The sequence below is a fragment of the Glandiceps talaboti genome, chromosome 7, assembly GCF_964340395.1.
Source record: "Glandiceps talaboti chromosome 7, keGlaTala1.1, whole genome shotgun sequence".
Lineage (NCBI taxonomy): Eukaryota > Metazoa > Hemichordata > Enteropneusta > Spengelidae > Glandiceps > Glandiceps talaboti.
Genome location: NC_135555.1, coordinates 10,472,400 through 10,498,930, shown reverse-complemented (window position 1 = coordinate 10,498,930; position 26,531 = coordinate 10,472,400). Strand labels below are relative to the sequence as shown.

The following is a 26,531-nucleotide window of genomic DNA, read 5'->3' as shown; positions in this document are numbered from 1 at the left end:
CTGGCATTGAAAACAGGCTACCAAGTTTGTGAACATTTGCAGTCATTTTTGAGCTGGAAAAGGAAGGGCTGCCCCCTCTTTTTTGTTCAATTAATGTTTATATGAGCAAAATGTATTTTCAAGACTCTACATCTATATTGATGATGTTGGATGTTTTTTTTGTGTTTTGCTTCAGCTATTAAATGCTTATCAACAATATTTCTGTTTTGAACAATATTTTAAAGCGTTCAGAAAAAAAATTGTACTGAACTTTTTACTTCTCACCCAGGATGTGAAAAAAACAGAGATCATCCACCCTCCATGATTGTCTGTGAACTCATCACTCTTGTTTGTGTTACTGTATTTTGCCTTTTTGAGAGTTACAAAATATTTTATTCACAAGTTAAATCTCCCTTGAGGGTTTACCTACACAATGTCTGGTTTCACCAAAAGAAAGTTTTTGAAAGATCAACCCTCTGGGCATGAATGTTGAAAAGATGTTAACAATAGCCTGTGTCTTCCTATAATGAGATGGGATAGTGTACTCTGTTCAAAAGATGTTCAAACTCCATCAATGCAGTTCAAGGGGTCATTGTTTGGGAAACTATAAAAATAGTGAATGGCGTAGCGGGGCTGACTTTCTGACGCCACTTTGTGGGCTGGTGTCCTTTTGGAGATGAAATGTTATTAGCTGACTGACAAATGGATATCAGGGGATTGGAGTTTTAGATGAATTATTCTGTTTGCCAATTTGTGTAATTTTTATCAGATGTAAAAGTTAGCAGCTGCATAGTTTGGTTTACTTTGCGGAATAATAATGGCAGGAAAGTGGTATAAGTTTCACATGAATGAATACATGAATACTTCTCACTTCCTATCCTACCATAGTAATTACAGCAGCTGTAAACTTTGATAAAGATATACAACTCTAAATGTCTCCATTTATACACTTTTAAAAGCTTAATGGAAGAAATTGGAGTACATGTATTGACTGATATGTTTGTCAAGATTTGCAGTAAAGGTTTACTTAAGTATAGTTGTTGGTTCACTGCTGCATTGGGTATTATATGCAGTGTGTACATGCATGTGTATAATATTTACTGATATTTGCCTGTCGTCTGTCTGTCTGTCTGTCTGTCTGTCTGTCTGTCTGTCTGTCTGTCTGTCTGTCTGTCTCTGTCTCTGTCTGTCTGTCTCTGTCTGTCTGTCTGCCTGTCTGTCTCTGTCTGTCTGTCTCTGTCTGTCTGTCTGTCTGTCTGTCTCTTTCTTTCTGTCTGTCTGTCTCACTCTTTCCTTCCATCTGTGTCTGTCTCACTGTCTGCCCTTCCATCTGTGTGTCTGTGTGTCTGTCTGTCTGTTCTTATGTCTCTCACTCCAATCTCACTTCATTACAAACACACAGCTGCAGTACGTCAATTTCATTCAAAACTTAGCACAAAGAATACACATGAATGTCTGATATACAACAGTGTTGATGATCAAGATACATGAAGGGTTGTAACCACATACTGTGCTTATACTAAATACACTCTAATAACACTATTTTAATATTTCTATTTTACAGAATGAAGGGCTGTTTATTTCAGGTAGTTCTCAGTATCCTAGCAGCTTGCTATACAATATACCTAGTTGCAGCCTGCAATGAAGGACTGTGTGCTAGTGATGTGTCTCGGTGTCAACTCATGATGTCCTGTAGATGTGACCCAACTAACTACACCTGTGGTGCAAACTGTTCAAGATGTCTTGGAAATTTATGGACTGAGTGTTGTGATTGTGTTGGTATGTCACCCTTTACATATAGTTCACATTTTCTGCGTGGTCTCAGTGGGGATGTGTTTGATTTTTAGTAGAGGAAATGTTATCTTGCCTTCTTTTAGAAAAAAATTATCGGGAGAGGGTACGTCATGGAAGAGCAATAATGTGAATTGTATCACCTAAAGGGATTGGGCATCAGAGTCTGAAATGGGGTGTGCATATTTTTGCATTTGTTGTGTCTGAAGAGAAGTCCTGTTAAAGGCATTTATATTGAAAATTCATATTGTTTCAGAATGGGGTATATTCATTTGCTGTCTGGCTGTACTAGGTAATTTCCCATTGTTTTAGTCTGGAAAGGGGTAAGGAGTTTCTCTTGCTTGCCACATCCGTACAACTCCTAAATGAATACTCCCCGTGATTTCTACAACACCCAGCCCCCCAGATGAGGTCTGTCAAGAAAGATATTTTCTTGATCAGTTTGATAGTTGAGATATTATGTTTTTTGTTCCTAGATCTTTGCAAACCAAGGAATCACTCTCACAAAGATTACGCTGCGAAAAGTTCAGTTGAAGACCTGACAAAGACGGCCATACCTTCACTGTTTGATGCACTGACTGAAGACGCTTACCAAGACACTAAGAACAGGTGGTCAGTCTATCAGTTCTCACACATCGGTGAAACACTGCATGCATACAAAGAAGTTTATAACAAAGATTATCATAGTAAAGGTATGTACAAATACATTTATGTTCTATGGTTATGTGAAGCACTTGCAGCTGTAGTAACGAATTATTTTACCCTAAGTTTTGTTCATTTTAAGTTTATGTGTGGTTGTATGCATAACTGCACAGTGATGTAACTATCGACAACCCACAAATTTACTATATTTTAACACATGATCTATATAGGTTAATTAAAGGAAAAAAAACAGTTTAGACTTATTTCTGTCTTTAGCATAAAACTTGTATTGAATCAAGGTATCAATATATGATTTTGGGTGATAAAAAAACACCACAGTTAAACTTACTCAACTTTGAAATCTTGTAAAAAAAAAAGTCCTACTGCACTTGACGTGTTCAGCCATTTTTTGGATTTCCTGCAACGGTTTAAGGGAAAACATGTGACGATATCTGCCTGTGTGATAAAAATGGTACATTAGTAACTCAACTGTTAAATCTCTTAATGAAGCCCTACTGCACTTGATATATGTTCAGCCCTTTTGGAGATTTCCTACAAGGGTTTATGGGAACACTTCTTGTGATGACATCAATTTTACCTTCTACTCTTGTCTTGACAAATATTTTTCCCATCCATATTGATTCTAATTACCCTGTTTTCTTCTTTTACATTACAGAGGAAGAAATGGTGATGAATTCAACACTTGGAGGGACATGTACCGTGGCATACGTACACGAATGTTTATCATTGGAGCAATGCGAACTCACCTGTCAGTCCATGGGAGCATCAGCATATCGATGGTTCCATACAAATTGTTGTGAATGTGTCGGCCATACTTGTCTCAGCTATGGAAAGAATGAACCTCTGTGTAAACGTTGTTAGCTGTACGACTCTGCTGACAACATTCACAACACATTCAATAAAACACTCAAAGTTTTTCGGGATGTTTCAGAAATATACTTAGAGATACGTGTATCCCATAACCATCATTTTTTTTTTATTCTTTAAAATATTATTTGATTTCATACAAATCCTTTTTACTCCATATTGTTTGGTATTTATGTATACACATTTTAAACTTTTCTGTTGTTGTAATTTTGCATAGGTTGAATTTGTAGAATTCAAAGGAAACTTATTCAAAGTCAAAAAAAAAAAATATACATCTTCGGGTTTTGTGGGACCAGCCTTCCTTTATTAACATTTGTAAGTAAAAGCGTGGTTGTTTCAGTCCAGGTTTATCATAAAAGTGAACTGTTTAGAAGTAATATCACGCTCGGCACATGCTGGTTCAATGCTTGCCATTTGGTTCTTTACATATATTTGTTAGAAAGTCACATTCTAGAAATATTTAGTCTAAATAAAAAGGATAGTAAACGCATATGTTTTCACTTAGGGCAGTATGGGAAGGGGAATTTTATTGACTTTGAAATGACTACAACTTGCACAATTTTAATTTTGTTTATTGCAATAATAGAAACAAGATGTGAAACATGTATAAACATCTCAAGGATCATGCTAAGAAGTGGGTACAGCTTCTATTTTAGGAAAGTATGGATTATTTTATGGTAATAAATTACAAATGAAGTGAAATATGGTTGTTTTTTATTTGTGTATTCTTGTGAATGGAATGGGAAAAAGTTTATGTTTATAATTTGTACTATTAATAGAAGACCACAAGTGGTATAATATGCAGTCAGAGTAGAGTGGAATCGAATCATGATGGTCAAATAGTTACCAGTGTTCATAATCTACAACTTGCATTTTTTTGGCATCACCACTATACTCGTTACTATTTCTTTCCGAAAGTCTTAAAATCCTTGCGTAAGATTTGAACCACGATTGTGCCCATCAATTCAGTTGTATTGGTGGGGACCTGGTATGATAGAGGTTGCAATGTGAAGGATTTAATCCTATGAGCGTACAGATTCTGTAATGGATGGTATGCTTCCCAGGAGCAGGTCAAGAAAATTAATATTGCAATCTGTGATGTTGTGATTTTGCAATTCTCCATTAGACGGTGTCATGATTATTTTATATTTTCACTAGATTGAACAAATGTAGGTTTTAATAGGTCAGATCATGAGAAATTTAATTAACTAATAAGACTTTAATATAGACATTTTGGGGTACAATTGTACATATCTAGAGTTCTCAGTATTGTAAGTTTCGTACCACGTGTCTCTACACCATATTCTGGTTTTCAGAGAGAGAAAAGCTTTCAGACATACCTAACCACTACCGTTATCCTGTTTTACATGCAAGAAAATATGGAGTTCTTTTACTCGCATTCTGTTTTCTGCTTCATGCATTGCCATACAATCAGCAGCCAACAAGATGAAAATTTTAGCCCTCACGTTGCAAAATGTGGGGCGCCCTCTTGTGGTGGATACCTGCAAAGTGACCAGAAGATTGGTAACCGGCATATGAGGGGCATATTATGTTTGCATTCCAATTGAAAACATGACATCTTTTTTTTTTGTTTCTAAACATTTGATTTTAATCAGTTTTCCTGTCCTAACTTTACATGTGTGCCATCTCATTGCAAAATCAAAGTTTCGGAATCTATACATGTTGAAATAACATAAACATTAAATCTTCCATTGAAATAAATTAATAGCCATCATTTGTCAACTAAAAATAACACAAAAACAAAGTGTAAAGCTGTCTGGTTTTCCAGTAGCACAAACGTTACTGTGCACAAGTCGTGAAGAACGTCAGCCATTGCTAACATACAATTTCATTACGTGACAAAAACTCAACACTGACAGACACTGAAAACAGAACTTTGAAGGTAATTTTGAAAAATATCCATTTAAGTAATAGTAAATGATATAAGGGTAACAATGTAGGGGAGGTTTTGACTTGGATAGGGTGAGAACAATTTTCAGAAACTTCTAAATACTGGTACTTGAAATCTCAGAATTTGCAAAATTCAAAAGCAATTCAGGTATAAATTATGCTGTTCCCAAGGAATTTCTTTTTAAAATTTGCCATAAAGATTATCCATAATTTTTCAGCCAATTTGAATTCATTGTGTTGTCAAGCAAATTTCTTATACTGCCATATAAAAATACAACACATAATTCGGTGGCCATTTTGAATTCACTGTGTTGTCAATGATATTTCTTACTAAATATACTGCATAATGTGGCAGCCATTTTGTATATTCTTTGTGTCATCAATATTTCTTACTTTGTCATAAAAGTATACCAAATAATTTTTGCTGACATTTTGAATTCAATAGTAGATTACGTTGGCATATTATATTCACGATTTCAACACTTTATGAAGTGAATGAACATTTTCATCCCTTGATTTGCAATGAGTCTTTTGAAAATCTGAGGTGCCTATTACACTGAAATGCAATAACACAGTATTTTTTTTAGATATACCTATGTAGCCCTTATGTCTGATGACTATTATGTTTATGGTATTTAGGGGAATACAATGTATGGCCTGTTAGAACCTGGTATGTTCTGTGGCCGAAGTATGTCCATTGACTGATAAATGATACATCAAAAAAGCCAGCTGCAACTTTTCATTATTTCCCCCCATCAATTTAATATACAACGTATATAAAACCTTTTACTGTAAACAATTCATTCTTTATAATCTGCTCACCTCTCTCTGTCCAGTCGTCGTTGGTTTACACTGGCTTGATATCCATGTGTAAACAGAATGTATAAACAGGCAAGCCTGTTCAATTGTTTGTCAACAAAGTGTAAATATTTGGCATGCTGATAGGATTTGAATCACAAGGTGACCATACATGCTTTAGAAAGCACAACAGTATGAACAAATTGAAAATAACATCATTATGAAAAAAAGAGCTTCAGATATAGCTAACTGCGGCTGTATTAAAAGTCAGCAGGTGAAGACTAAATTCATCAAAGAATTTGACACGTTGATTGGCAAAGTGTTATGCTGTGATCACAAATATATCTTTTGTTGAGTATTTTGCCATTTCTAACATCTCTATATTACCTCTACAGTCCACTGCTATATTGGTATTTTTTTTTCTTCCACTCTAGGCTATAGTTCTCCTGTGGTATAATTTGTAAAGCTATAGTAACAGACTTGACTGTATAAACTCATTCTGAGGACCTACAATCATTGTACAGTTGTACGTATTAAATGTTGTTGGACCAGCCAACAAGCATACAGAAACACACAGCAATAAATCTTAACTTAAAACAAAATACATAAAACTATTACTACCACACAACAAACAGTATGCTATTCAGATAGGAAGTGTGAAAACATTGGTTTTGCATAGAATCTTGATCTCAACTTGAAGCTTTAGATTTCAGCTTTTTATATTAGTTATATTCAGTAACAGCCCTTCTTATCACAAACCAGTTAACATTCCCTACCCCCCCCCCCCCCCGCCCCAAAGGATTATTGGGGAGTTTATTATGAAACATAAAATCAAATGATCTATTGATATTGCTCAATATTCATTATCATCACATGATTGAAACGAAAGATATCAATCAAAGCTCCAGTACATAGGTACTTTTCGAGGTCTGTTCTTTCCACTTCTCACCACTAGCTGGCGCTATAACATACATGTCACTGAACAGAACACTAAAACTTGACAACCTTATTTTTTTACCTTTCCACCCTGTGAACAAAACCAACATATATTCTGATATGATATGTGTTCAAAAGCGGCATTGTGAATACTCCGAATAGAGTTGTATGCTTGATAAATTCTACCTGATAATGAAACTGTCCCTTTTTGATATCTATTAAAGTAACTGAGATGCATAGAATCTTCTGACATCCGACAACAGACCATTCTGAAGTCTGTGAATATGTTTGTTCTTAACACGCTCTAAAAGTTTGTAAAACCATAGAATGTCACTGCTGTATTACACTAAGTTAAAGATGTGTGCATGTGATTCTATTGCAATACATGTATAACTATACTGTAAATTGTAAAGATAAACGATACTCCAAAATACTTTAGTTTTGTCCAAAAGTTTCTGAGTTCGGAAAGTTGGCACTGTTGGTTTGTCTCAGTATAGATTGCTTTATGATGGAAAATTGTGCATATTGACAGCATGTCGCCTGTCAAGTTTGGGATGATTGCGTGATGCCGGATTGGTTACACCATGTCCAAAGGTTAAAGGTGAGGGTGATGTCGTGGCAACTTGACTAGAAGTTGGTGTGTTTGACCATACTGAACTTCGGTTGAGTGGATCGCTCCACTGTGCTGCCAGACTTGGATGTATGCCAAGGTGATCATGTGGCATCAAATGAACGTTCTGATTGGTGAACTGGGGAGGTGGTGGTGATTTGGATGGGCTTCTTTGACAGAAAATCTTTGGTGGCCATGTTTTGGTAGATTTACTTTCCTGTAATATAAAGTATAATAAATAAGTCCATTGCTCATGAAATATCAATTTACATAATGTGTTGAGAAATGATCATGAAATCTTTGAAATGAAATTGTAGACAATTAAAATCTGATGAATATTGTACAAATCTGATTTGTTCTTCAATATAAGTTGAACATTGGAGTGGACATGTAGCCTAACCTGATATCATAAAATACCTATTTTTTTAAATAAAATTTGACCCAATTGCAAAGTTGTTACTTGAACTAAGCATAATACCTTTTATATCTCTCTTCTTGGCCAAACAACTTATAAAATCTAGTGTTCTGCTTTTCAAAATAGAAAATTCTAAACGTCAACATGACAGGCCCTACATATTACTGTAATAACCTGGCTAAGTCTTGAAATGTGTTGCCATGAATATGATACACTGTGATGAGGAACAACCACAAACTAAAATATCATATTTCTGGCGTGAGCACATACTACCTGGCTTATTTATGGTACCATGCACACATGCACAGACACAGACACAGACACACAGACACACATACATACACACATACATACACACACACACGCACAGACACACACAGACACAGACACAGACACAGACACACACACACACACACACACACACACACACACACATAAACTTACCATCATGACATCCAAATACTTCATGTGATCATCTTCGTTATCATGCTCACCACCACTACTATGCCTCCTGTCAATGTAAACACATTTCACTTACTAATCAGAAAGATAAATCACTAATAATATAAATACACAAGTAATTGTCTTCAAACCATCACAGTATTGTGACAACGCTTCACAACACTTTTGAATATATGTTGTAACTTGGAATATGACAGTAAACAGGTATGCATTGAAATCTGTCTGTACATTCTTACTGGACATGTGGGCAATGGTGCTGGGTACATAACTGTAATCATATATACAATTTTTCACAAGTGTGTAGTGATCAAACATCATTATCATGATGAAAACAACAGTGCTGGTTGAAATATAAACTAACAGTCAGTTTATGTTGAACTTCTTACACACTTACAAAATTCATGCTCAAGATATCTAGATTTGCAAAATCTATCACATGACTGAAATTATCACATGACTGAAATTATCACATGACTGAAATATAAAATCAAAAAATTCTGAGATAAAATTGACTACCTTCTGTTCACAGCAGCTACTAAGTCTGGTCCTGCTAGTCCAAGTCCCATACTGAACACATTCTCACCATTATTAGAGGATGAATCATCGCTAGAACTACCAGAATCTTGTCCTGCACTCCAACTCATACCGGTACTAGTTAAAACATCAGAACTGTTACTGGAGGAAAGAAATGAAACCTCAAACTATTAATGGAGGGAACAAACGATGGAACTATTATTATCATTGAAAAAAAAGAAGAAACACCAGAACTTTTACAGGAGAGTAAAGAAAAGACTGCACTTTTACTTAAGTAGCAAAAATCATAGAAAACAAAACTATTGTACTCTTTCTGGGCGATGAGTTAATTATATTATACTGGTTTGGAAAGAGTACTAGTATACAAGCTGGCCATATTTTCAACTTGACTAGCGCCCTCTATGTCAGTTTACTTCAATGGGGAACAGAATGTGATGACAGATATTTTGCAAAGGAAAACTTCCCACTGGTTTCTTTTGTATAAAGAGTTAAAATTAGGATAATTGTTCAAATACTTTTTTTAAAACGCAAACACATGCATGCAAAAAAAAAAATTAGTTCAAAGCATTGGTTAATCTACATATGAATGTATGATGGAATTTATAAGATTGTACATTTACTTGAACACAAATCCTTATTTGCTGGCAACATTTCAGGTTGTATGGTTTACCATGAGTGTGAGCAACTTTGTTCTGAAGAAACTCTGTCCTAATTTAGACCAAAATGAAATATTGTATATTCACTTGGAAAACAAATCCTTATTTCATCAAATTAAAATTTATACCTGGAGTCAAAAAAAAAAAATTTCAATTCAATAAAAAAATGTTGTTTTGAATCTGTGAGTAGAAATTTTCATTTTGATACTATGAACCAAGAGACCATGAATTTTCATTCTCATAAATCTGTGTTGCATATCATTCCAGGAGGGTTGTATGGTTTTATACACTGAATGTGAAGATCAAAATTTTGCGATGTGGTGCTAAGCTTTCTTCTCAAAAACTTACCTTTCATTTATATGTTCTGGCATTGGCCAACTTCTATTGAGTCCTGCATCTATTGTAGGCATAGGTGCTATCATTCCAACCTGTGAAATATTACTATAATGACTGTGACCTCTGTGACCCCGCCCTCTCCTTCCTGGAATATTAGTTTCCAGATACTTGATAAAGTCCGGATCATATCCCGGATAAGCTCCCAACGTCATTGCTCCTTTTGCACCACTGCTATCAGTCCCAGTGGACCAGGAAGCGGCCGATGAGCCAGTACTTCGGTCTATAGTGTCACTTTCTGAAAAGCCGGGATTATAGTTATCGTACTTGCCACCATCTATAGTGTGCCACATTCCAGGACTGCTGCCTATGTGACCAGTGTTAGATTTAGGTCTGGCGGGACCTGATAACAAATCAATGACGTCTTGTACTTGATTGTCTGATGCTTTCCAGTGTTTACTCTTCTTGGCATTCTCCTTGGATGCTGGATATGGGTTTCCAATTATGCCTGTAAAGGCAAAGAAACAATCTAAATTAAGTGCATTTGTTTTAAAGAAGTACAAACTAGGCAAATTATGCACAGTTTCAAAATTCAAAAGTCCAAAAAATGTTCTACACATAGCATTACTGAAAGATTTTTATTCCATCTCACTTCGTTCAGAGTTTTTGTTATGGGTAATAGATAGGTAAAATCTACTGGAGTTCACCCAGGTGTATTACTGGGTTTCCAGATAATATGGAAATCTATGCAAATATCACCTGATTTACCTTCTCAGTTACCTGGTTTCCCAAAAATTAGCAGATTTTCGTCTAAAGTAAAAAATATTCCTTGGTAAAGTGTATTCTATACAAGGTAAACAAGAGTCCTCTATATTTCTACATTTACCCTCAGTAACTGTACAGTGGTATGATTTACACAGGTACTAGGATATAGCCACACTTTGAATGCTAAGTACTAGGTGAGGCATGTGTACCACAGTGGCCATTCATTTATGCTGAATGATGCAAATCAGTTTTACACTAGGGGGTCTATTCCTATTGTGAGTCCCTAACCTCACTGTAATGCTAACTCCCTAGCTTGAATACAAAACAGACAGACCACTGTTCTTGATTCTTGCTTTATCTGGCCTTCAGCTGTATGCCATTACGAAGATCAATACATTCCTATTAGGGAACTCTATGTTCATTACAATTTGATGTGAGTTCGGAGAGCACTATACCTGGTGTATTATCCACTTTCCAGTCTTGTGAATTTGGATCTGTTGTTAAGGTAACAGTAGGATTACCAGTTGATACTTTGGGTGGTTGTAAATCATTGGACTTCACCGACCATTCAGATATTGGCATATTCCCAGTGTTTTGATCTCTCTCCACTGCATCTGGCTTTCCCTCACTGCTGTACTCTGATTGGCAGCCAATATCACCAGGTCTGCACTGATTGGCTGATGAGGAAACACCACCTTCTTTGGATTGTTCAACATGGTAATTTGCAATCTTCCTTGTAGGGCTACTAGTTGGCGTTGACTTCCTACCGAATTTCGATGTGAGTTTGGTGAACGTTTTCTTGAGTCCACTTGTCGGTGATTCAGGTGAACTATGAGGCTGACCAGCAGCTGATGAGGTTTGCGTAGAAGTGCACTCTGTAATACCTTTTGGCAGTGATATACCTTTAGGGCGTTTTGCAAAGGCTTTGGTTTGCATGTCTGTTGTATTCTTGCATAGTTTAACAGTGATAGTTGGTAAATTCTGACTCCTAGAATCCAGGACAAAAAAAAATATAACTCTGATCATTATCATTTCTCACCAGATTGTTATCCTATGCAAGTCACAAAATGGTTGAAACTATCCATACAACAAATGTAAATGGCAAAAATATCATTTTCTCCTGAAAGAACCTCCCTAGACTACAATGTGTCCACATTTCTTGTGACATTGTGTCACTTTATATACATTTAAAATGTCACACATTCCAGTGAATAGAGTAAAGGCTGTTGAGAGAGGACTGATAGAACATATCTACCCTACCTTCCCTCTAACAATAATTGGTCTACTTACCTTCCCTCACTCCATGCTGTGAGGTCAATCTTTGCCGTGTACACCACCTCTACAGAAGCTATCCTGTCATGTGTTTCGTTGCAATTGGACTCTGCATGGAGTTCTTCCACTAACCACCATAGTGTTGGTATCTCTGTAATTATAACAGCACCATTCACACTCACTTGTGCATACCGTTGAAGATCACCCTCCAAATGTGCACGTTCAATCGACACCTGACAAAAAAACAAACAAACATCAAAACTGTCAAAAAAAGAGGATCACTGAAATCTGATAAAGAATACTATTCTAAGAATAGACAATAAATGTTGATGTCATTTGAACACATGTATATAGTACTATATTACATCAACTTATCACCCTGACTCTTCAAACAACTGAAGTTTGGATGCCTGAGAACTGAGGCCAGAACTGAACAAACTAAGTCCCATAACTGAACAAACCAAGTCAAGAAGTGCAATATCTGTCCATTACAGCTTTTCTAAATCTCCAATCTACTCCCATACCAAACTTTTCTGGAAGGCTTAATCATTCAGGTGATTTTTCACATATAACAAGGCCATTGCGAGTAAATCCCCATCCACCCCACCCCACCACCCCCACACCCACCCCCCACCCCACCCCCATGGATGGCTTGATCAAGTGATATGATTGGCTAATTTTGCCTTTCCATGCAGTACTTACATCTCTGCTACCTAGCACTTTTTAGCTGCTTTGGCCAAACCTGTGTTAAATTTGATGTCTAATTGTGTACGGAAAAAAGTATGAACTTAACCAAAGCGCATTGGTAGAATTTAACAACAGCTAGCAACAGTAGGAACAAGTGTGGACACCAGTAACTAAACAATTATACAAGATTATCTCTTGCATAGGATATCAGAAAAGGATAATATTTGACAAAGGACCCTTACTGTCCTCATTCTGTGGTTACTTTGCAGCAAACTGCAATATGACAACAAACTATTAAACATTACATTATATACTCACAAGATTAGCTCTTGCATAGAACATCAGTGCCATAGAATGAGAAAGGGTAAAATTTGAGAGGACACTGGCCTTTCTCATTCCATGGTTAATTTGTGCTTCAAACTGACAGCAAACTATAAACAATTTTACACTTACAAGATTAGCTCTTGCATAGAGTATCTGCGTAGCAATTTGACTTGCAGTGTGTGATACACTAGGACACATTTCACTCAGCACACATAGAGCTATGTCTTCTACGGGTATGTCTAAGCCAGCCTGGTGAGCTGTTGTCTGGACGATCCTAGAAATTGTATCCTGTCCAAGAAAATCAAGACACTATGTTAGATATCATCTTTGATGCCACAATAATTCCCATATTTGTTCCGCCCAAACTGAACTCCATCATTGCCTAAAATTCCAAGGAGTCCAAAAAGTGCTCTGGTTGGTAATGTGATATACTAAATTTCCACTTGGAATTTATTCTCAATGTTTTCCACTAAAATAAAATCCCTTGAAAATAGTTTTCATTCATAAATACCATGTATATCTTCCTAAATTAGTGAAAATTAGGTCCAGGTAATACAGCTGATTTCGCTTTTCAGTGAAAATTAAATCTGATGAAAATAGTGTTTGACAGTAATTAGTATTTGTGGGCATTAATATTTATCATTCTAATCAATGTCAAAGTTTGTCAGTCCAAGTGAAGTGCTTTCTGTTTGTTGACAAACATAATGAATTGCATCATGATCACTTTGTAAACAATTACTCATACTGAGTTATGTTCGCTAAGATAAATTTGGCATTAGTATTTACACAACATCCGTATTCATAGATGCCAGAGTTCTTTCTAAACCACCAACAGTCAATATGGTGAAGATTATTCTCAACGATTGTAAAATGAGAGATGGTACAAAATGAACAATACATATGAAAACTAAGATCACACTCACCAGTTTTGCACTAAAACTTTCGGTAGCTTCTTCTTTACTTGTTATTGCCCTGCTAAGGAAAGCATCTGCCTGCACTGCAACAAAACCAATCTCTTTCTTGATATGAGCTTTCCAATCTTCCTTTGAGAACCCATGAGATCGGCTCTTGTATAGTTTATGTAGGAGCTGCTGTGTCAGAGGATTTGATTGGCTGCCCGCAGCCTCAATCTCATTATCATTGCAGCATCCTTTCAGTACAAGTGTAAGGCATTGTGGGTACAACTTAAAAGCCCCAATAAGGCTTTGCTCCTGACTAGGTATTCTTGATAATTCATATTTGTATCTCTGAGAGAGAAAAAATGAAAGAAATTAGAGAATTTGAGAACCTATTCCAAATTCAGAGATTGAAACATATACACCAATGAAAGCTTTGGTAGCTTTAAACTCAAGATATTTTTTTCCACAATTTGATCAACTTTTAAATATTTTTTGCTTATTATATTTGCTGTTCACACTTTCCAAAGCATGTATGATCATCATAAACTCTAGTTTCCATTAATTACAGGAGATTTCGTCATAGTTTGAAAAAATGCTATGAAATGATGTATCAAGATCATTGAGACTAATCACAAGGTTTCAGGTTGAGATAGACACAATAAAGATAACATACAGACATCTCTTACACAGCATCTGTTCTGTATTTTGTTACATTTGTATTTGTTTTTGTTATCATTAACAACATACAGAGTAGATAGAGGCTGTGTAAGGGGTGTTTGTCTGTTATCTTTGTTGTGTCTACATGAATGAATATTCATGAGAACTGTTTTACATAGAAGGGTATAGGCACGCTGGACATGATTATTCAGTATGTAACTTGAGTATATAATATCAGATTCTGTTGACTCCCATGATGCAATAGCCCATAGCAAAGATACCCTATAGCTGCTGTTTTTTTTCCACAAAATCAAACTCTTTGGATGCAAGTCAAATTTTCTCTAGCCTTTCTTTATATTCTTTTCGTTCTGTTTTTCCTTGTGTGCTGTGTACTTCTTTGTTTTGTACGTAAATAAAATACAAAAATTAAAAAAAAAATTAAAAAAAAAGATACCCTATAAAGGCACAAGATCAAGTTGATGCTTCTCTGAAATCGGGGGGGGGGGGGGGGGGGGGACAAATTAATGAATGTAAAAGCATATTTTGTTGTTATGCAAACATTAGAGACTGTATTATTACAGTATATCTGTGGACAGACTACCAACCTGTAAGTATGCATCATAGTTGGATTTGACTTCTATAACTTTAGGTTCTGGATCTCTGTTATCCTGATTTACTACTAGTAACTGTACTTCATCACTTGTAAGATTTTGGCCATGCCTCAAAATACTGGTATTCTGTGAAAAAAAAATATGCATTTTATAATTACAAAATTACACACACACACACACACACACACACACACACACACACACATACACACACACACATGCACAGACACACATACACATATGTACATACATACATACATACATACATACATACATACATACATACATGCACACATGCACATATACACATAAACACACCCATTTATGTACATGCATGCACACATGCCCATGTGCTTATATGCACATACATGCATATGTGAATGCAGACAGACACAGACACACACTGTGCAGATTTAGAAGATGCAACCTTACAGAAAACTGATAAAGGCACAATGAACCATTCCAATTATTTTTCAATTCATTTATGTACGTACATGCACACATGCCCATATGCATATCCATGCACGTATGAATGCAGACACACACAGACACACAGACACACATGCATACGCATACACATACACACACACAGACAGACACAGACATAGACACAGACAAACACACACACACACACACATGCAGACACAGACAGACACAGACACAGACACAGACACAGACACAGACACAGACACAGACACAGACACAGACACAGACACGGGCACGTTGTTCAAATTTAAAAGATAGTTCCAATGTAACCTTACAGAAAACTGCTAAAGGCAAATGGAACCACACACATTCTAATCATTTTTCAATTCAATTTCTAAAGATATCTAATACTTTGTACTCAAAAGACTTCTCTGTCCTATCATAAATTCTCCATTAAGCGAAACGGTGATGTAGACAAAGGAAACTATGCGTACACAGAGCTCAACACATTCTTCATAATCATCTTCATTCTATTCATAAATTTTATCTGTTTTTTTTTTTTTACCTGTGATGCAGCCAGCCATGAATGACAAGCCTCTTTCATGGTTGGGTTGTCTTCATATTCCTGGATAATGTCAATGATGTCACTATATTTACTTAGAGGGTCCATCAATCCCATGGCTGTACTAAAGAACTGAATTTGAGTCTGTAACATGCATAGGAAACACTTGGCCACCACCTACAGGGGAAAAAGTAACAAAAACAAAACATTCATCTCTCTGATTTCATACAAAATTTCAAAATAAATCTTTTACTATATTTCATAGTAATTCATGGCCCAAAGTATAACTGACATTGGTATGAACCACTAGGAGATAAATACAACCACACAAGCTGAATCTGACTTTGTTTCCTAGGCAACAACCTCACAGGAAATATAGAAGATTTTCTATATTTTATAGTATTTCTCTGGTAATAATGACAATACAGTGGCCCACAAGGAGATAAACACAATCACAAAACTGAATCTGACTTTGTTTCCTTGGTAACCAGCTACAGTAGAATGTAACCAAGACAATATTTTTACCATTCTCATGTCATTATCAATTTATTTCAAAATTTGGCATTTAATTGTAATAACTAGTGATAGTACATATATTATGGGCTAGTTGGAAATATTATGGGCTAGTTGGAGACATAAACAACTACCCACTTTCACCCAGTTTTATAAACTACTTTTGTCAAACCGCATTTTTTGTCTCCCTTTTTACGCTGTTGATATTCTTATCTTCTACAGAATTTATTCTTATCTTCTACAGAATTTATTCACCACTGAAATATGCAATATTAAAAGTTTTAATATTTAAGAGAAAGAAAGCCAGCTGAGGCGCAAATCTTATCGAAGATTTAAACTCCTTTTTTTTTCTTGTACTCATTTACTGCTGATAGTATCTTAGTCTACCCTGGTAGTTACTATGATGTGTAGTCATTCTCTATGATCTCTTTCTGATGTATAATATAATGGACATTCTATCACAAATCTAGCTACGGTAAATCTCCTCCTGGGGAAGGGATGAACAGCACATAATGTCAGCAGTAATCCATCACACACACACTGTCAGATGGTTGATATTGGTTACCTTGTTCAGTTTACTACAAACCGAACCTCCAGTGTGAATGGTAAGTGATATATATATATATATATATATATATATATATATATATATATATCAGAGTTCCAATATCATAAGCTATCACTGTTGGTGGTAAAAAATGGAATTCTTTGCTAGAGAAATCCGTTTGACTATACGGTGGAGATGACTCGACTAATAGTACCTAAGAAACAAACCATTTAACTTTAAAAGATTCAACTTCATCACTACTGAGTATACACAGTACAAATCTTGATGGCTATTCCTAAATACTGTTTATCGTAATGGAAATTATATTAGTCATATCTCTATTAGATTCTAGAATTCCAACAAGCCAAATGTCAATTTTTCCATTTACAAAATATCACTAAGTCTGACTTGATAACTTGGTAATATCAATCAGCTATGACTGACTTATCTATATTAGAAATCAAACTAAGAAGTCTAGGAATAATACCAGGATTAACCAGTCATGGGTCACGTTAATGCTTCACATATAACTCAGAAATAAAAATCCATCTCCAGGTCAAGTCCATGTAAAAGATAAGTCAGACTTATTTCTACCTTTAGTACACTTGTATTGATTACTGCTATCAACTTAAAAGAAAAGTCCAGTCAGACTTATTTCTGTCTTAAGTAAACTTGTATTGATTACTGCTATCAACTTAAAGGAAAAGTTCAGTCAGACTTATTTCTACCTTTAGTACACTTGTATTGATTACTGCTATCAACAAACAAATGATTTGGGGTGATTAAATAGCATCTTGGTAAATTTATTCAACTTTGAATTTTTGTATAGGAGCCCCTACTGCACTTATCATGTATTCAGCCATTTTTGGATTTCCTGCAAGGGATTATGGGAAAACATCTGGTGATGACATCATAATATACCACAATCTCTTTGTATGCATCAAGACATTTGGGTATTCATACGCTATAATATAGTATTGAGACTTTAAAGAATAAGGAGAAAATGTACATTTACAGTCTTAGCTTCTGTGAAATTGCAACTCTGTGGTGAATTGAATTTCGATAGATCGAATCATCTCATAAATAAATGCCTGTACTGAACACTACCTATACTGGTATGCATATTTACAATATGTGCAAAACGTGAAAAACGTGAAATTGATAACGCTAACTAAACGTAATACAGACAACTTGACAAGTAATATTAAATTGCATTAATATATCTATGAGAGAAAATACAATGTATATATGATTTATATGAAAAAGAAAATTGAAGAACGTTAATTAAAAATTGATTTTTTTTTCAGTGAAAAAAACCTGAAGTGCAATAGACTTTAGTAGGACTAAATTAGACATGTCACATTCCCTCTTTGAGGAGTCTATACACAGAGATTTAGTATCAGTAAAATGCCAAGCATCGATAACAGAACACAGGCAGGCTAGCTATTGCACTGATGGTGAACTGATAGTATTCTAGTATTTTATACCCTTGTGTATATCATTCACACTACAGTTATTGCTTATCTCTGGTCATGGAAAGGTCAAGACACTTTGATTTCATACAACTAATGGGCTGCCAAGTCATACATATCTTGCTAGGAAATGGACCACTATCTACAAAGTTTCCAATTTCATTTCTTGACTTGTAACAAGTCTTTGCAGAAGGCACACCCCCCCCCCCCTCTATCTTATTAGGAAATGGACTTCTATCTGCAAAGTTTCCAATTTCATTTCTTGACTTGTAACAAGTCTTCGTAGAAGGCACACTCCCCCCCTCCAATATCTTATTAGGAAATGGACTTCTATCTACAAAGTTTCCAATTTCATTTCTTGACTTGTAACAAGTCTTTGTAGAAGCCACAGGCCCCTCCCCTCCCCTCCAATATCTTATTAGAAATGGACTTCTATCTACAAAGTTTCCAATTTCATTTCTTAACTTGGAATGTCTTAAAATGGACAAGTCTGAAATTATCCATTTTAAGACATTTCAACTTTCTCCATTGTCTCACCATTTGTATCCATGCTATTGTTACACAGCATTGTTCTCTTCCAGTCAAATCAATTGAGGTTAAAAGAGGAGCAGTTACATAGAGTTGTTCAAACAAATACAATTACAATACATGTATGTATCAATTTTGTAATCAGTGGCAATATATCCTCTAATAATGAAACATATTTTTATTATTTGTCAAAAAAGATAAAACTGGAGTTTCTAGTTAGTCACTATCATACAGTAAGGGGTTGCGTAATAGTACATCACAAGAGATTACTTTGTGTCGTAGAGCGTCAAATTAGCTTCATAAAGGGTACAATGATAAATGGATAATCAGTCTCAAAGTAGTGAAGTTCATTTTTGCATCATCATGTCACATTTATATATTTATTTACTTATTTATTTATTTATTTATACATTCATTTATTCACCTGTTCATTCATTTAGTTTGTGACTTCGTGGGTGGAAATGTTTAACTTTATAAAATGGACAGTGTAAATTTTGTTTTATCTACACTTTCCCAAGCTCTATACTGAGAGTAAAGCACGGATTCTAAGCTACTAAAAGATATGTGATAAAGCAGCAGTTAGACAGCTGCCATATGCTATTTCAAAATTGTGGAAAGCATGCCAAATTACCGCACATGACAAGTAATATATATGGCTAGAACATGGTTAAAAACGTGTGACCTGTTGACTTTCTACATCAACTGTATTTTTGTAATAACATTTGTTCAAAAGTATGGTCTATTGACTTTACACACCAACTGTACTTTGGTTGTAACATGGTTCAATAGTAGCATGTTTCAAACTCACTGTGTTAGACGCTAACCTCTTGCCTTTCACAGCCCAGAACGATGTAGTCTCTTTTACTCTATGTGTAGTCATTCTCTTATGATCTCTTTCCAAACGTATCATCAAACGGACAAATTCATTGAAAATCTCACTAAATCTCCTGCTGGGGATGGGATGAACAGCACATGTCACTAAATAACCCATCATACACTGGCAGGCAGTTCTAATTGGTTACTTCATTTAGTTTACTACAAATTCAACCTCCAGTTTTAATGCAAGTGACATGAGGATGCAATAATACCACCACATTTACATCAAAACTCCAATAGTCTGTTGGTGGTAATAAACTGAATTCTGTGCTAGAGAATTCCACTTTACTACTATACGGTGGAGATGATCATATTAAAGTTAATGCCTATTGGACTAAACTTTAAAGAAAGACAGCAATTCAAGGAATAGGGAACATGCAAACCCGCCATGTTGAATGTTGCATCATGGGAAACGTGATCATAAATACTAATCAATTAGTATTGTAAACAATGTTGATACATTGTTTGTAACCACAAATACAGTGAACAGCATAGTTATTCTGACAATTGTGGGAGGTTAATTTTATCAGTAGCTCCAGATTAGGTATTACAGTAACCACAGATAATCGCATAGTCCTTTGCGTCTGAGCATGCTCAGTCTCAATTGCAAGTCCCCTATTCTAGTTACATTTTGTCACTGTTATGCATCAAAGCCAATGGACTTAAATTTCTTAAATATGACAACAGTGATCAATCTAGCCATAATCTCTGAAATCTCTACATCCACTTTACAAAGGAGATACTATAAAATAATGGATAATGATTAGTTAATAAGAAAAGTACTTTACTGGGTAAAATATTACATTGTTTAATTGGTGAAATTGAAAATACTTTCATCCACTTGTCAATTTAAATAATTATGATTACTATAATCTGAACAGACTATCCAGATAATAATACTTGAATGAATTAAGTGATTCAAAATAATCAACGTAATATATATCTGTGCACACTTGTAAGCCCTAACAAATTGACCACAACAACTGTTTTTCTTCAAAATTGTGGATCAAAATTACTTTCTATGTATTTATACTGTTGTGCTTACTGACATATGTATGGTTGCTTAGTAATTATGTATCATTACACATAGTGGTTTCCATTATTGCACTCTAAGTACTGTACATTTATAAACCTTGACACAAACCTACAGTGACACAATATCCATTATATTTCCTGGGAACTATATAATTCCTGCTGCCTATCTAAGTGTTTAGGATTAAATCATTCACATAACTTCAATCCTAATAGGTCCCCATTTATACAGTTGGCTGGATTGACTAGGGCACAATGGTGGTCCAAAATCTTGTGTAAGGACTTTTAACCTCATTCAGAAACAAATGGCAGCAGTATTACAGACTGTAAAGGGTTGAACTGGCAACATGCAGTTTACTAACCATGCAGCCATTCTTGAACATCACAACTCCACATTGGTCATTAGTACCAAACAAATTCATAATCTTGTGAATGTGATTCCAAGGAACTTTTGTAATCATTTGTTGAATTAGATTACGGTACATGTGTAATCTCATTACATGCATAATATAGAGGCGCCAAGTATTAGCGAAACTAGTCCTTTGAAGTAGTATATTGCGGCCACACATCACGTACAACCATGTACTACCAAGCAACAGACATACATACTTTGGCCTGAATATTCCCTTGTCTTGGGCACCTTCATATGTAACCTGAAAGATTCAGGTATTGTTTGTGTTCATGTGTGTACATTCAAGGGGGGGGGGGGGGGGGGGGGGGGGGGGGGGGGGTTACATAACTGGACCAATGACTTGGATCTTTCAGACTACTTCATGTAATACTTCTTTCACAAGAAGGCTATAAAGTTGGTTTCCAGAACATTGCATACTTGCTGGGATAAGATAAGACATGTAGTGATGTAGTGAAAGTCACTTTTAGACTATTACTTACTGTGAATGATCCCAATACTCTGAATGTATTCTCAAATTAAATTATGAAAACGTTTCTTTATCATAGCCACACTGCCCCTTCAAAATTTTACCTTCCTCGTGAAAATAATAATTCTGCAACATTGCAAAATAACCAAATTGATAAATTCAATTATCAATACATCTATGTCATGGTAGATTACTTTTCGTTGATCATACTCGCTGAAGTGAAAATCAATAAATTATTCCATAATTCACTGAAGTCTATATTTTTATCTTAGCATGGCATGTTTCTGTACATCTAATTCTATATACATGTATATGTAAATTTCTGTTTGGTTGATCAAATTCAAGTTTAAAAAAAAATTCCCTTCATTGGTTTTGATTGAGACGAATACTAGAAATTGACTGTATTATGTCACCTAAAATTTGCTGTGAGTGTTGTTGAAATATTTAAGTTACTGACACAATAAACATTTACATTGTCATATCACAACCACTGACACTATAGGAATGAATGTCATCAGTTTGTTTGTTGATTTAAACTTTGTTCTCAGTCTGCCGAGTTCTAAAGCATGTAATGTCAAATGATATACAGTGTGCTCCACTGGAATTTTTTTTTAAATTTTATAATTAGTTATACATGTAATGACCGTAGCGTAGTCCTGTTGAATTGGCTGTAGACATAGACTAAAAGATTTGGATTTTCATCACTCCCGGTGCTTCTTCCTGATAGGTTCACTTTTCACATTTTTTAAAGAGAAAAGCAAGGTTCTCTGCAGGATAAATATTAAGGATAATGGCTAATTTACATATCATTTTTTTTTTACAAAAAAATATTTGCATATCATTAGCATATCATTTACATATGATGTTGGTACAATGGTAGTCATCTCTGGAGTGGTTGAAAACGTAATAGCATTTTGAAAAGAGAACACTGAGAAATCACAAGTGTTCTCAGTATCATTATTGCTACTATGGAGTAATGATATACTTCACTGATCCAAATTCAATTTGAAAGTTGAGATACTAGTACGGTCTACTCGTGCAGTGCTCTAGTAGTAAGGCCTGCACACAAAACAAGTACCTGAGAAAACCTGTGTTATTCAGTAGGGTCAAACTGAACATCACCCTTACATACAAGATATATCGAGTTGATTTTAAATCAAACCACTGGAAATGGAGAGATGTCTATACACTCTCATTCTGCTCATACAATGGCTACGATAACCCAGCCAGCACTTAGCACGTTCAACCCCAGACTGCAGTGTGAGCTAACTGTTAAATGCTTGGCCATCAATAACCCCATCCGTAAGTACATGCACAATGGAGTAATGTATTTAACAAGCATTTAACCTTGTTGGATCTGGTGTATACATGGTTGATTCAAACCTTATTTGCTTCACGTTGATAAAGTATGAATTACAATAATTTGAGGGTTGCATGGACCGAACTCTTGATAAATTCCCAAGTTACACATGAAGGAGTTCCATTATCTGTTCACTGCATTCTTCACTATTCAATGCAAATTCTCATCAATATTTTAGTAACCCTTCCTGTAGTGAATGTATTTATCGTTTACCTTTGATCATAAATACTTCAGAGAGAAAGAGAAAGAGCGAGAGAGAGAGAGAGAGAGAGAGAGAGAGAGAGAGAGAGAGAGAGAGAGAGAGAGAGAGAGAGAGAGAGAGAGAGAGAGAGAGAGAGAGAGAGAGAGAGAGAGAGAGAGAGAGAGAGAGAGAGAGAGAGAGAGAGAGAGAGAGAGAGAGAGAGAGAGAGAGAGAGAGAGAGAGAGAGAGAGAGAGAGAGAGAGAGAGTGCTAGCACTGCTGTTATCAGTACTTTGTACAATTTTCTTATCAGGTTAAAAATGACAAAACCTGGACTTAGGTCTGTATAGCAATCAATAAAAAAAGGTCTTATCTTCTGTTTCATGCCTTTATATGTGAAGTCATCCACTAAATACTGTTTACATTTGAACACTTTGACGTGGATGTCAAGTAAGGTCAAGTCGTTTATCAGACAGGATCTGACCACTGTCTAAATCAATTTTACAATCTCCTTCCACAACATAACTGCAGAGATGTAAAAAAAGAGCCAAAGGTCAGCAAAAACAACAACTTACTTTCAGCATTTTAAAGTATTTTACTTTGCTACTTTCAGTTCTTTAACAAAGACTTGTGTACTGCAGTGTTAACCCCAGTAATAGAAATACAACATCGTAAACCACAGGCATTATGGCTCTGTCCGAATTCTACCCACCAAGAGATATATATATTCATATTTCATTGCTTCAACAGAAATATGTGGTCTGGCTTGCAAGAATGTACAAAGGAGAAAATCAAGAAAACCAGGCATAGTCTGTCAATAATTCTCACAAACTGTACTGTATATCATTGTATTGGGAGCCCTGGAAAAGTGACTCACTGAATGGGGAACTCGGGTAGATTTTACCTACTTTATATCCCTTTAAAATTGCTGGTATAAAATTTGGACCTCCTTTATTTAAATCTACAATCTTCCATGTACATGTACTTCAAAAATTCGCTATATGCCAAAAATGTCATACATACAAAATATACAACAAATACATGAGATGATGTTCACGAAACCTCAGTTTCCAAATTTCAATTTTACATCATTGTATTCACTCTTTCTGTTCATTATTTGACATAGAATATATATATTTTTGATGATGCTAGTCAACAGAAAGTTAAATAACCCTACGTTCCAGAAGAATTAAGTCTTACAAATAGACGAAGGAGCTTTGCCAGTCTTGGGTATCAGTTATACAAAAAGTTTCTTACTGTTTGAATGTTTGAATTCAAATCAAGATGGTTTTACCTTTTTTTAAAAAACAAATTCCATTCTCAAATGTTGTTGCATATTTCAGGCATTGGGATAAGTTTGGAATTGTTAGCGAGTCTAATAGTTCATTCCCATTTGACAAGATCAAGTAGGAAGTTCCTTCTGTTGAAGACTTCATTTTCACTTACCTGAACATTCTCATCATTTCTTGTTGGATTTTCTCCATCTTTGATCATGGAAGTTACCAGGGCAACCGCATCTTCCCTGACTTGTAAGCTGACAGACTTTGTTGCTGAACTTATATCATGTGATATTTGTTGTAGTTGCACTGATGCCTCCCAGAATGGTGTATCGCGTAGGGCACCGACAAATGTCTCAGCTAACTTGGCAGCTGAGCTGCATAGGAGATCTAAAGCATCTAAATACGTGGTACTGTAGTGTTGCACTCCTTCTAGCTGTGACTTGAAAGTATCTGGCATACTTGTATGGAACATTGAGCGACTCTGGTGCTCTGAAGGTTCGTGTTTAGACTGTTTTGAGGAAAAAAATTGTTTCTTCAAACCAGCCATTGTAAATTTCTCAGTTCTGCTCCCTTAGTTCTGACCGTGTCGTTTGTAGCACTAGGCCATCATTCATGGACTACTAAGTACATAAAAGCGGATCAGTGTGTTATATACCAACGGCATTATCTCCACCATTAGCACTTGCAGACAAACTCCCAGAGGACATACTCACTATCATTAGACCCCAGCAAATTGGCTCATTGTGGGTCTCCCAAGGAAAACAACTGTACACTTGATGGCTGTGGAGATATCAACATTGATTGAAAGTATGTTTAGAACAGGTATCTGCAGACAGCAAAGGCAACTTTACATTTTTCGCAATAAATTTCAATTTTGTTAAATATATATATACGTACATAACAATAATAATATTAATATGTGATTAATTAAAGTTGTTTACAGTGCCCATCGAGAAGTAAACAAAAATAAAACAATACAACTCTGACCGCAATAATGCTCCGACGTCATAATATCTTATGCAGGATCACAGCATAGCGTTAATAATTACGTTATGTCAATAGTGGAACTTTCTAATTTGGCTCTGTAATTCTAAATTGACAAAACTCCGAAGTGTTCAAATCCAGTCACAGAGCCAAAACGTGAAACGACTTTGGGTACTACATGGATTTCTTGCACTAGTCAATTATATAAATTTGCGGACGACTGGATTCAGATGTGAGACGCGTATGATGCGAGTGGAACTCGAGCAGACGAGATAACATACCATACTACTAGACTAGTCGCAGTGTCCACTGAGATGCGTCAAGCCTTTGGAACTACGACAACGTTAGAAGTAAGACGTTTACACGGAGTCACAAAACCACGAAATAGACAAACGACCCACAACTTACGAGCGCGTTAACTCCAAAAGGTGATGCCCTATGACGTATTGTGGCTATATTTACGCTATATTGTCAGTTGGAAACTGTTAACTGTGTCGTGTACACTATTCACACCTACCTCCACGAAACTTTCAACTCCGGAAGCAATTTACCAGAGGTTAAACTTCGTTTTTGGCATACTATAGCTATATATGGTTATGGATTCAACTATATATTTTAGGGGATAAGCACTATAACTTTGTTTTTCAAAGTAAATGAATCATTTAAATGCCTATCAATCATTCGTTATTCATGTACTATCACGATCTGAATGCAATAAAATTA

At 35.6% G+C, this 26,531-nt stretch overlaps 2 protein-coding genes across 3 annotated transcripts in view; one reads left to right on the top strand and one right to left on the bottom strand.

The window, feature by feature from the left end:
* LOC144437692 (twisted gastrulation protein homolog 1-A-like) overlaps positions 1 to 3,962 on the top strand; it is a 9,966-nt gene extending 6,004 nt beyond the window's left edge. The window contains exons 2-4 of the mRNA XM_078126696.1: positions 1,544 to 1,758; positions 2,247 to 2,462; positions 3,089 to 3,962. Of these exons, the coding sequence (XP_077982822.1) occupies positions 1,545 to 1,758; positions 2,247 to 2,462; positions 3,089 to 3,294 (636 nt within the window). The 5' untranslated portion in view covers position 1,544 and the 3' untranslated portion in view covers positions 3,295 to 3,962. The remainder of the gene's footprint in view (positions 1 to 1,543; positions 1,759 to 2,246; positions 2,463 to 3,088) is intronic.
* Positions 3,963 to 6,813: 2,851 nt separating this feature from the next.
* LOC144437611 (granule associated Rac and RHOG effector protein 1-like) lies at positions 6,814 to 26,271 on the bottom strand. Of its 2 annotated transcripts, none has more exons than XM_078126587.1 (12): positions 26,217 to 26,271; positions 24,991 to 25,604; positions 16,162 to 16,335; positions 15,165 to 15,296; positions 13,927 to 14,250; positions 13,133 to 13,291; positions 12,011 to 12,225; positions 11,176 to 11,708; positions 9,971 to 10,463; positions 8,949 to 9,107; positions 8,415 to 8,481; positions 6,814 to 7,772 (listed from the first exon to the last, which is right to left on the bottom strand). In XM_078126587.1, the coding sequence occupies exons 2-12, from the start codon at positions 25,369 to 25,371 to the stop codon at positions 7,449 to 7,451; spliced, it is 2,961 nt and encodes a 986-aa protein (XP_077982713.1). In that variant the 5' UTR covers positions 25,372 to 25,604; positions 26,217 to 26,271; the 3' UTR covers positions 6,814 to 7,448. The 2 variants fall into 2 exon arrangements, with proteins under 2 accessions (XP_077982713.1, XP_077982714.1); XM_078126588.1 differs by having other exon boundaries at positions 8,949 to 9,101.
* Positions 26,272 to 26,531: the final 260 nt, after the last annotated feature.

Coding starts and splice junctions, on each gene's coding strand:
- LOC144437611 (XM_078126587.1), bottom strand. CDS start 25,371: ATGGCTGGTTTGAAGAAACAATTTTTTTCCTCAAAACAGTCTAAACAC. Junction 14,251..15,164: donor ACTATGATGCATACTTACAG/GTTGGTAGTCTG, acceptor TTTCTCTCTCAG/AGATACAAATATGAATTATC. Junction 13,292..13,926: donor AAAGTTTTAGTGCAAAACTG/GTGAGTGTGATC, acceptor TTTCTTGGACAG/GATACAATTTCTAGGATCGT.